The sequence below is a fragment of the Falco biarmicus genome, chromosome 6 (genome assembly GCF_023638135.1).
Source record: "Falco biarmicus isolate bFalBia1 chromosome 6, bFalBia1.pri, whole genome shotgun sequence".
NCBI lineage: Eukaryota > Metazoa > Chordata > Aves > Falconiformes > Falconidae > Falco > Falco biarmicus.
In genome coordinates, this window is record NC_079293.1 from 49,858,479 (window position 1) to 49,870,264 (window position 11,786).

General features: G+C 42.4%; 1 protein-coding gene across 1 annotated transcript; it reads left to right on the forward strand.

Moving 5' to 3' along the window:
- FUCA2 (alpha-L-fucosidase 2) lies at positions 1-11,433 on the forward strand. The gene is made up of 7 exons (XM_056344722.1): positions 1-238; positions 3,136-3,323; positions 4,965-5,304; positions 5,907-6,117; positions 7,516-7,706; positions 8,951-9,059; positions 10,502-11,433. The coding sequence occupies exons 1-7, from the start codon at positions 15-17 to the stop codon at positions 10,640-10,642; spliced, it is 1,404 nt and encodes a 467-aa protein (XP_056200697.1). The 5' UTR covers positions 1-14; the 3' UTR covers positions 10,643-11,433.
- Positions 11,434-11,786: the final 353 nt, after the last annotated feature.

Sequence of the window (11,786 nt, forward strand, 5' to 3'; positions counted from 1 at the left end):
ATCCCGCTGCCGCCATGTCGGGCCTGCCTGCCCGCGCCGCGCTGCTGCTGCTGCTGCTGGGGCCGCCCGGGCTCCTGCCGGCGCGGGCGCCAGGACGCGGCGGGCGGCCCCGCTACGAGCCCACCTGGGGCTCGCTGGACGCCCGGCCGCTGCCCGCCTGGTTTGACGAGGCGAAGTTTGGCGTCTTCATCCACTGGGGCGTGTTCTCGGTGCCCAGCTTCGGCAGCGAGTGGTTCTGGTGAGCTCCCCGGCCCGGCCCCGGCGGCGGCGCCTGGCAGGCCGTGGGGCAGCGGGAGGGTCGTGCTGAGGTGGCTGCTGCGGGTGGGGCCTCCTGGGGGTCCGAGGGCACTGCTCGGGCAGCAGCGCTTCGGGCAGGCGGGGCTGGGTTTGGTGTCCCCAACCTGAAGTGGTGGTTGGGTTTAAAGCCCCTCTGCAGAGCTGAGGTGCGTGGGAAGAGGTTTATGGCCACCTGAGGCCATGGACTGCGTGGTGTCGTTAAGGCAGGAAGCAGTTTGATGTGCTTCTGGTATGTCTGACCATCTGTCTGCCCAGCCCTAGAACTTGAATTTGTTGGCTAACGTTAACCAAATTGAGTAGAGAGCTCGTAGAGCTGAAAGATGTGCTTCCCACAGCGCTGGTGAAAGAGGCGGTTGGGTGGCTGGCAGCAGCAGGCCTCTGCAGGGCTTCGATGGAGGGGCTCTCCCCAGGCCCTGTGGGCGCGGGCACGGGCACTGGGTCTCTCCTGGCCTCCGGAGAAGCCTTGCACAGTCCTGCTGAAGTGCTGGGGCACTCTCTGTGGGGAGCGCAGGAGCCCATCACTCCCTCCACTGTTGTCCTTGCTGGGCAAACTGCCTGCACTTTTCTTGTGCACGTTTTGTGCTGTTGGTGGTTTTCTTCTATTTTATTATTATTATTATTGTTATTAAAGAGTACTTTCCACTTTAAAGAGCCTAAACCTCTGATCCTTCAAATAACTTTAATTCAAAGGCTGAATAAAACCTTTAGTTTGTGGGTGCTCACTAGTTCAGACCTTTGGGCTGTCAGCACTTTTTTGCTGTCTCCTTTCCGTGCTCTACCAAATACTTCCTGTACGGCTTCAAGTGAGTCCCGTTATCATTTACAATATGAAGTAACAGCAGCTCTGTGGCAGAGCTATGGTAAACCTTAAATGCAGTATTTGTTAAACAAACCAACATTGATATAAACAAACCACTGTTTTCTGACAACATTTACTCTGTTTTCTTCACAGTTATGTTCAAGGGTTTCAGCAGTTTTTTAATGTGGGCTCTGTTTACTAATAAATTACTTTCGCAGTGGGGGTGCAGGAGGAAGCTAGCTTTGCGTTCAGGCCTTACTCTGAGTGCTGTTGCTCCAATAGTGGTCACACAGAGTCAGGATCAAGTGTTTATCTGTTGTTCTTCTAAAAAGACCCCAAAACACTCTAATGTTGTTGATGAAGTTTTATATTCCTGTGGCCTCCTATCCTTAGCCACATATGAGTATAGAGCTGCTTCAGGGCCTTCTGGCAGCATGTGCAGTCAGATGATTGAGGTCCTGCATTAGCAGCTTCAAATGAAGGGTCATAAACTCTAGTATCACCCAGCCTGTCCTCCTTTCCCTGGAGCTGCACAGCCTTGGACGGGATGTTTCTAGAATCTAATGATGTCAGAGTAGAAGTGCTCATGCTAGCAAACCATGTGTCAAAGGGAGAGAAGCAAGGATGTTACATACTTAAAAATCAGAATTGGTTTTTTTTTCCCTAGGCTCTTTCAATGAGGAAGGCTGCCTCTGCCTCTTTCTTCTAGATTTTTTCCCTGTTTGCTGCCAGAGATCATATTTGTTTATGTTGAAAGTCTGTTTGGGAAGGTTACAATATCCATACAGTTACTGTGGTCTTACAGAACTGAGGTTGGAGTCCAGCTCAAGACAGCAGAGAGAAACACATTTCAAACATTGAGGTTCTGGCCTGGTTTATTCCTTCACTTTCAGTTTGTTTTCATTTATATCTAAATTTGCCAACAGGATTTTTGCTGCTTCGCTTCATTTATAGAAATGTGAATGCTTTCAGACCCTTTTTTCCGTAAGTTTTAGCAGTCACAACGTATGTTGTTGTTAGGAGGTCTCCAGCAGTAAGGCTGTTCATGCACTGAGGGCTGTTAGGTGCTGTTTCTGGAGCTCCTCTTTCATTGCTAGGTAGGGGAGGGATGGAGCAGATTGGGAATAAATAGTACTCTTGGTGATTTATGGTCTCTGCCCATAATGAGGGTAAGAGACCACACTTGGACCACAGCAGAGCTCCAAGCCTTGCTGTGGACTAGACCAGTTGGAATAGTGACAATACTGGTCGCTGTCATGGCAAAACACAGGATAGAAGCTGTCCCTCTCTTTGCTAGGTGGGATGCAAAAAGAGATGTTAGAGCCTATGACAGAGGTGCGTTTGTAAGTATGGGGTTCTTGCAGAGTCAGGTGGTTGTTGGAGGACATGCCTTCTAGTAGGGTGCCTTTGCTTCAGAGCCTCACGTGTGCTGTGGCGGCAGCACTGCTCTCTCCTGCTCTGGGGCCGTGGTCATCTGCTCGCACATGAAGTCACTCAGCTGCATTTGACGTAGAGGGGTCTGGACCAGTGGAGAGGTAAAGCTGCTGGCCTGCATGTTTATGGGTTGCAGGAGTTGCAGTGTTGGGGGCAGAGCAGAGGTGCCTGATGGCTGATGTGTGAGACTTGAGGAGGGTGAGTTATGTTAGTCCAGAAAATGTGCACTCATCGTGCTACCTGAGTTGCTTACATGGACTGTTTACCAGTGCTCTCTAGTGTGGTTTTGAGATTTGGGTACTGATCAAGACTGCAGTTTTTTCATTCTCAAAGTGTCGCTGCTTTGATTCATTGTTCCAAATGAAATCCTGGGACCCTTCCAAAGTGGAGTGCTTGAAAGAGGTAGAGCATGGGAAAAGAGGACAGAGAAAAGGAAATCTTTGATAATTAATATTGTTCTGAAGCAATTTTGTCTTACTGCAGGTGTCATGTACCTCCACTGCATGTGCCTCCCAGTGTGAACTCAAATAGCAGCTGCTGACTTCAATTCTCTTTCCTTTGTCTAAAAATACACTGGCAGACATGTTTTGCTCTGTATTTTATAGGTGGTTCTGGCAGAAGGAGAAGAGAAAGCCTTATGTGAAATTTATGGAGGCAAATTACCCACCTGGGTTCAGTTATGAAGATTTTGGGCCACTGTTTACAGCAGAATTCTTTGATCCCAACCAGTGGGCCGATATTCTGAACGCTTCAGGTGCAAAATATATTGTCTTAACTTCAAAACATCATGAAGGTAAGGGAGAGGTTTGTGAATGTTAGTAATTGTTGCATTTCTGTCAACAGAATAAAAATCCAGGTGAATTTCCCACCGCCGAGAGAGACAGAGAAAGCCAGGCAGGCTTACCTGCCCCAACCCAGCCAGAGAGGAAACAAACCACCCAAGAAATGTGCATGCATTTCCTGACTCTTACACAAAAGCTATGGCCGTGAAGCTTGCATGGAAGGAAAAGTAGATAGTGTTGTAGTTCTGCTGCTGTAGGTAAGAGCGTAAAGCAGTGGTGGCAGCTGAGCTTCTTGCAGCAGCCATATTTTACTTTTTGCTGCTGTGCAATTTATTGCTCAAGGAACCACAGAAGTTAATTTTGCACTGTTTAACATAAGGAGAGCTGCTGTGTACAGGCAGTTAATGAGCTACATAGGTTTCTCCAGGGAATTTAGTACAGGAGTCAACTTCAGAGTTAAAAATGTACAACTTCCTGTTGCAGTGCATAGAAGCCAAAACCTTCAACCAGGTCTGTAACTTCACAGGTATGATTGATTTTTGGCATGGTAATTGTAAGACGCTTTGCAGAGAAAAGTAAAGAAAAAGAAAGCAGTTGGAAGGAGATATGGTAGCAAAGAAAGTATAAAATACTAAGATGTGATATGACAGTACATCTAGTGAATGTTGTTGGTCTTCGGGGAGATGTGGGTTCAAGACTGGCAACTCGTAACTTGTGAATTTTAATCTCAGCTCTGACACACATAAAATCTCGGTCTTGATGATGCCTGTGGCATAATTCCCGGTGACTTCAAAAGGAACATGATTCTTTTAGTCTGTCCTATAGCCTTGGGCATGAATTTTTAGCTTGTTTGTCTAGTTGATACAATTACACATATCCAGTTCACGAAAATATTGCAAGATTTATTAGACAATGTGTATAGAACAGTTTGAAGGTGTGAGTGGAACTCCTGTGGCAGCAGTCTAAGTCTGCCGTGCAGTAGTGCTTGTAAGTGCTTGTGCTGGAAGTCTGAAATGTTAAATCCCTCCTGATATTTAACGCTAGTATTTTAAAAGCTCTTTCAGGAGTTTTTGCACTTTGCTTGTATACATGTACTGAGTAGCTGATTGAGCTGTTATAAATGTCAAGACAAATGAAAAGTGAATGTTTGCATAAGATGTAAACAGAAGGGAGGAGAATAGTCTTTGAATGCGAAAGATAGCTTGTGTGATCTGCAACTGAGAAAGCATTTTGTCTTCCAGTTGTTGAATGTGTTTTCACAGTTCACATTTGATGCATTCAGCAGAAATGTACATGCCTTGAAAGTTGCTTTATTTTTGGTTAATTTCATTGGGACGTATGAATGGAGAGAATAATAAAGGAAAAGGAATAATTATCCTAAGCATTACAAAACTGAAAAATATAAATGCATATGTCTATGTATAAAAAAAAAATACATAAACGTGTCTGGCATGGTGTTTTGATGTTATGACTACTATCATTGTGCATAAATGGATTATAGGCATACTTTATACCATGTTAACAATATTATTACATAGATGACTTTTATGTTTATTTTTTGTGAAACACGTGTACACTGCTTTCCAGAAAGAGGGATTAGAACTTCCCCTCTTCTGCTTCCCTTTCTTATCCTCCCATTTTTCTCTTTTCAGGCTTTACTTTGTGGGGGTCCAAATATTCTTGGAACTGGAATGCTGTTGATGTGGGACCAAAACGAGATCTTGTGGCTGAACTGGCGACGTCTGTTCGAAACAGGACTGACTTGCGTTTTGGGTTGTATCATTCCCTGTTTGAATGGTTTAATCCTCTCTTCCTTGAAGATGCCACCAATGCCTTTAAGACAAGAATGTTTCCAACCAGTAAATCGTTACCAGAACTCTATGAAATTGTGACCAAGTACCAGCCAGAAATAATTTGGTCTGATGGGGATGGAAATGCGCCGGATACTTACTGGAACAGCACTGGTTTCTTGGCCTGGCTGTATAATGATAGGTACATAATGGTGCTGATTTAGCTCCTGATCTGAAATGCTGCTGTGTCTAGTTTGTCTCACTTTCTGTACATTTTGTGGAGCTTACTACCTCTGCTTATGAGGACTTAACTAAATACTAATTTTCCTGAAATGCAGAATCTAGGTCTGTATTTCTTCGAAATATCAAAGCTTGCTTTAGAAAAAACTTTTTTTTTTTTTTTACCACATTTGCAAATTACTCAATTAAGATGGTATTGGCTATTCTACCCAATCATATTCTTCCCTAGGTATTGTCTACTGAACAAACGGGATAGCAGGATAATTTAATAACATGGGTACATTGTTGTCATCACAGACTGAACATCTGGCAGGAGATGTCAAGTACTGGCTGACTTCTGGCAGACTTCCTGTGGAAGTCTGGAGCATATTTGCCTAAAAAATGCCAATTCAGACCTCTTACTAGCAAAGAATGAGAACAGGATTCCTGAAATTGCACTTAATTGTAATAAAAGTACAGAAGTCATCCTAAATGTTCGTTTCTGGGAGGGGTGCGTGTGGGAAGGATTACAGTGGCTGTGACTGCGTTTTATAGAATAAAGTTCACAAAAATTTCTGTTTCTAGTCCAGTCCAGGACACAGTTGTGACCAATGACCGTTGGGGAGTTGGCAGCATCTGTACACATGGTGGCTTCTACACTTGTAGTGACCGTTATAACCCTGGCCACCTCCTGCCTCACAAGTGGGAGAACTGTATGACTATTGACAAAAGGTCGTGGGGCTACAGGAGGAACGCACAGCTTGATGATTACCTTACAATCGAGGACTTGGTGAAGGTACAGTGGGGCAAAGGAGTTGCCTGCAACTTCCGATTCTCCCTCCTGATAATTGAAATGTTATATAGCACAATTCAATGATGTATCTATTGTTATAAAAAATATTTTAACTGAATAATGAATCAATGAAATAATAAAGCATTTTGTTCATTTGCAGCCTAACACTGGCAGGATGGAATATCCATGTAGTTCTTATTATTTTCATAGAAATGACTAAGAGAAAAATTATCTAGTAAAAATTAAGTCAGTTTCTTAGAAGCTGTTTCTGCTGTGAGCAACTGGCCAAGGACTGTTCTGGACAGTCCCATAATAACCTTTTCTACTAAGTTTTCCTGGTAACCGCACCTGTAATTGATGAGAAGTAAACAGTTGCAGTTTCACAGCTCCTGTTCAGGAATGCCTAATTGAAGGCTACATCTTTTCTCTCTTCCAGCTACAAACAGTTTATAACTCTTAATAGTCTTTTTACTTTGTAGCAGGAAACTTCCCTTTCATCCTGCTTCATTTAAACAAAAAAACCCTATACACTTATTGCAGACATACTGGTAAACACTAACAGCTGCAAAGAGCTGATGTTAATTAAACACAGATTCCCTTTGCTAGTCTATAGTATTTCAAAAAGATTTGAAGCTTTGGAAAACTGAATGAAAGGAAGACTGATCAATCTATCTGATAAATGCATTTAAAAGCAAAATTCAGCTAGTAAGGAGAATATTGTTTGTTATTGTTGCTTAATCTGTTCCTAGTACTGTCCTTGAGAAAGATAATTTCAAATTGAAGTAAACTCCTTTCAGAGGCAGAAGGTGTAAATTCATTCAGTAGCTTGTCTTTAGCTGTCTGTTCCTCAGATGTGTGCAGCTCAGTACATGATCTCTGGAGGGCAGTGTGGATGTGAACACAAATATTTATTGGACTCTGTAGAAGGCTTCCTTGCCTTTTACAGATGTCTCCGTAAAACAGGGAGAGGAAGAAGGAGGAAGTTGCCTCTCTTAGCTTCAGTGAAAATGAAGTAGCATCTATTAGCCTTATTCTCCTTTTGTGCAGAGAAATCAGCTATCCCATTCTATCACTAAAACCCTCATGAAGTTCCTAGGAAAGTAAAAATGTTAAAAAAGTTGTAGGATTCTTATGTAGGTTCAGCCAGATATATTGCTGCAAAAATGTATTTTGAGCTGTATTCTGCCATTAAAAAAAATGATAGCAGAGTTTTTGTTTTATGGGAGCTTAAATTTTGTATTGACTCTTGGGATGAACCCCGAAGTCTAACCACGCAGCAGTAACATAACTTGTTCAGTTAATTGTTCTCAAGCAGTATGGCAGACTTTAGAAAGTACTTCAAATGTATGATTTCATTAGCTGTAACCATATGCTCTGTGTATGTGTTTAAAAACATTTCAGCAACTTGTAGAAACAGTGTCTTGTGGAGGAAATCTCTTGATGAATATCGGGCCCACTCACGATGGTCGCATTGCTGTTATATTTGAGGAGCGTCTGAGGCAGATGGGTGCCTGGCTGAAAGTCAACGGGGAAGCCATCTATGGAACGAAACCATGGAGAGCACAGAATGACACGGTCACACCAGAAGTGTGGTAAGGCTATTGAACCCACATCTAGGCTGTGTAAAGCAGCAGCAGGGTATGTGGAACTTCAAAATTCTTAATGAGTTGATGTTACAGGAATCACCAGCTTACTTTTTTCACAGCACACAAAATGAACTCTTTTGTCAGTTTGAGTAACTGCATATAAAAGTGTGTACAAAAATGTAGGTAGGTGATGAGAGACCATAGTTTTGGGATGATGCTGAGGCTGAAGGGAAGGTTGCAAGCATTTCCTTAGTGACCTTGTGCTTCTCAGTGTAGCTGGCAACAGCAACTATAAACAAAAATTATAAATCTGGAAATATAAAACTGCTATGAAGTGTTTATCTGTACTATGGAATACTTGATGTCACTCTAGAAAGAAAGAGGGGAGAGTAAGAAACTAGAAATCAGTCTAGCATATTCTGCATTTCTTTTTAAGGTAAAAATGCTTGGGAAGATAACAGCAATTACTTGGCCGCTAAATTCAGCCAGTCTCTGGACTCTCCTCCTATGAGGCCTTTGTGCCTCATAGCTGCTGTAATGCCTTAATGATCCATCAGGGTTTAGGTCCTGACCCTCTTCTCTGCCTCAGTGGGCCTTTTTACTCCCGTTCCCAGAAAGATTTGGCTATCTGGCTTTAGCCTTGAAATGCTGAACCATTGACGGTTCAGTAAAACCACTTCCAAGAGCAATAAAAAGTTGTAACTAAAGGAAGGAAGGAGGGATGCATGTTTCAAGTGTATGCCACAAGATTTCTAAGGACATACTGTAGATAATGTCTGCTGAAATGAAACTTTTAAAAAACTAGCTATGCAAGGTGCCAGGCTCTATTGTTGTGCATACTCTTTTATTTTTTTGGTAGAATGTTTGTGTAGAGATGTGAATTACCATATTGCTCTGAATATAACTCAGAACTATCTGTTAACGATTCCCCCTGCCCTGCAAGTACCTCCTTCCTATATGGCTGCGCAGCAGTGAGTTGTTAGGTGCTTGCTGAAGTTACTACAGATGTTTACCTCTGAATTCAGTTCTTTAATACTCTTGATTACCTCTAGTTTGTTGGAATGTATTTTCAAGGAACAGGACTTTATTAAAGGGTATAAATTGTCTGAAAAGATGGTTATGTGTGCAAAAATGTAATTAATGCCAGCTTTTCAAATCCATTTTTCCAGTCTTGAAAGCACTCTATGTATAACTTCAGAAAATTTACAAAGAAAAACTGATGTGCCTTTCTGTTCCCCATTCCCAACCAGGTATACTTTCAGCCCTAAAGAAGGCAAAGTCAATGCTGTCTTCCTTAACTGGCCAGGCTCTGGGACTCTGGAACTTGGTGAGCCACGGGCTAAGCTTGGCGAAACACAGGTAAAAGACAGCACCCCTCCAGCATCTCCACTTGCCCCCTTTCCCTTCAGAACAATGAAGTTTTTAACACACAGAGTGAGAAATGAACATACCCTGAAGGAAAACGCCTCTAGGACTTACCATGTTCCATCGTGTTTATTTTAGTTTCTGGTATCTTTGGGAATGCATAGCTCTTGGGACAGAGTATGTTGGAAGAGACCCAGCAAAATGTTTGTTTTTGTTCTGGGATGTCCTTGCCATAGTCCTCCCAGTGGGATGTTCTTCTCCAACAAACAAAAGTTAGACTGAATTGTTTGCTGGGCTGTGTTTTAGCTTGCAAACTAAGGATCATAAAAAGAGGCCAAGCAGCCGGGAAAAGAACTGTGCCACCCTGCTTGTTTCCCTATGTAGACTACCTTGGTATGACTGACCTTTCTTTAGAAATAGCCATTCTCACGACTTTGGTGATACTGTAATTGCTGTAACAGTGCAGTAGTTTCAAATCAAAGCCTTGCACAAAGGGAAAGCACACAGTTTTCATTGCCTAGGGAGGCTAAACAGTAAGTCAGTATGACCCTAGGTGTGTGCTTTATAGCAAGTGGTGGTCAGAAGTTGAGGACACAGATGCCACCTGCCCTAGCAAGTAGCGTAACCCCAATGGAGTGGAACAGCTGGTGCTCAGGACTCGATACCCACACTGTGCATTTAGGGTGGGGTTTCACTTTGCCTTAGCTCTGTTCTGGTCTCACGTGTTGGATGTCTACTAGCTGCTGAAATGCATTAAGGGTGTTTCTGGACTGCCTCTTCTGGTCTAGTTCCATATGCAAATTAATTAGTGCCAAGGCAGCTCTGTGATAAGGAAGAAAGAAAAATTTCAGAAGTGGTAAGATGCATCTTGAATTTTGGAGAGGCATCTAGACTGTATGTACACAAGAGAGTAATGTTCATCAGTGGCAGAGACCAGTCTTCAGCTGCTCCACAATTTTCAGCATTTCACCAGCTGGTATAAGAGTCTCACCATAAAACCTATTTGTGTGGTTTTAGTGGAGGGGTTCTTCAGGTCAGCTTTGTTTGAGATCTGGCCGTGCTCTGTAAGAAACAGTGACGCTCATCCTAGACTTCAAGTTCTACTATGGGAAACGGGCATTTCAGAAACAGGTGATACAAAGCTGCATACTGTGGCACCTAGATCCCTGCTTAGGCCCAAATCCTACCCCAAATACTTCTGAAAAGTGTTTATGTGCCTTCTACAGCCCTAAGTACTTCTCCAGACCCAGCTTTATTTACTTACATACCTACTTTGCAAGTATTTTTGCATTACCTTTAACAGTCATTCATTTGGTTGGTTTTTAGCATTCAAGGATAGCTGGATAGTAAGGTAGCTATGGATTGACGTTTCTTTTGTCAGTATTGCACACTTTGAAAAAGAACTGTTCTAATTTTAGTGTATGTTTCTATCTCAGGTGACGCTGGTTGGCTACAAGGAACTGCTGAAATGGGTTGCACTGGGAGAAAAGGGAATTGTTATAGCTCTACCTCAATTAAGTCCTAAGGAATTGCCATGTCAGTGGGGCTGGACTTTACAACTGACTGACATAAACTGAGCCATACACTGCTGGAGCCCTGGGTAGTACGGAACGCTGATTTTTTTGCCCGGTTTCTCACTCTTGCTCGCTTGACTGCGAAATATCAGTAACTTCACATTTTTCATGAAAGGCGGGTTATCGAAGGATGGAATGAACCTCACATGAAATGTAGCACTAGATAGTTCAATTTCTGCATACAGTTTGTTTCTTTGAACTTGTGTGAAAAACTGAGCATTTACCTTGACCTCTCCACTCTTAATCAGCTTCTTGCCAAGTTATGTGATGTGAAGTATGGGGTGGGAAAAAAAGAGGCACTAGATTTTTAAAGCTATGAGAAAAAAAGCTAGCTCATGCCAGTGTCCAAATGCACATAAGTCAGTCAGATTTCTTACGTTAAAAAAGGGATACAACTTCTACAAAACCATACACTAAAACCTGTCAGTTTTAGAGAAAATAATAGACTTTTTCCAGTTGTGTGCAACAACTGGCAGCTTCAGCAGCGTAGGGTAACAGACCTGCAAGAACAGTCTTAGAAAGGTCAGGAATTCATCACAAATGCATGGAGGCAATGCATATGCACATATCTTCATTTCTTATCATGAAAATCATTGTTACATGTTCCTAGTCTTGAGTAATACTATCCATGATTGGGATGCAGGTAAAGTGGGAGGGTGGTTTTGCTGTTTTTGTATAATTTTACATGGTTAAAGCTGACTTTTGTTTACAGCTATTGTTTTTACACAGTTACCAGAGTGCCTTCTGGACTATAAAACAAAACACATACTTCAATGACAACTGTTTGGTTTTTTTTTTTTTAAAAAGTAGACATAATCACGAGTTGCTAGGCATGCTCAACTTCGGCAGAGTGACAATATTTTAAACAGAGGGTAGATGGCATCCAACTTGAAAAATTCCCAAACTCATTGTGTCAGAGTTGTAGGGACAGACCTGCAGCATGAAGTTTGCAAAGAGGTGGTGGTACAGGACAACAAAAAGCATTACTTGTTTCAGTATAGAGACCAAAGGTTTATTTTTCCTGTGTTAGTAAGTGCAAAACAATTACGGTATAAGTTAAACTTGCTATTGAAACTGTGTTGATTTTAAATGATGGAGCAGGTGAGGTTATTGCCTTTCCTGCTAGTAATGTTAACACACACACAAG

What these genes read in the sequence shown, in the direction of transcription:
- FUCA2 (XM_056344722.1), top strand. Translation starts at nt 15, where the DNA reads ATGTCGGGCCTGCCTGCCCGCGCCGCGCTGCTGCTGCTGCTGCTGGGG. An exon ending in CAATCGAGGACTTGGTGAAG is followed by an intron (nt 6,118 to 7,515) that starts GTACAGTGGGGC and finishes AAAACATTTCAG; the next exon opens with CAACTTGTAGAAACAGTGTC. An exon ending in CTAAGCTTGGCGAAACACAG is followed by an intron (nt 9,060 to 10,501) that starts GTAAAAGACAGC and finishes TTTCTATCTCAG; the next exon opens with GTGACGCTGGTTGGCTACAA.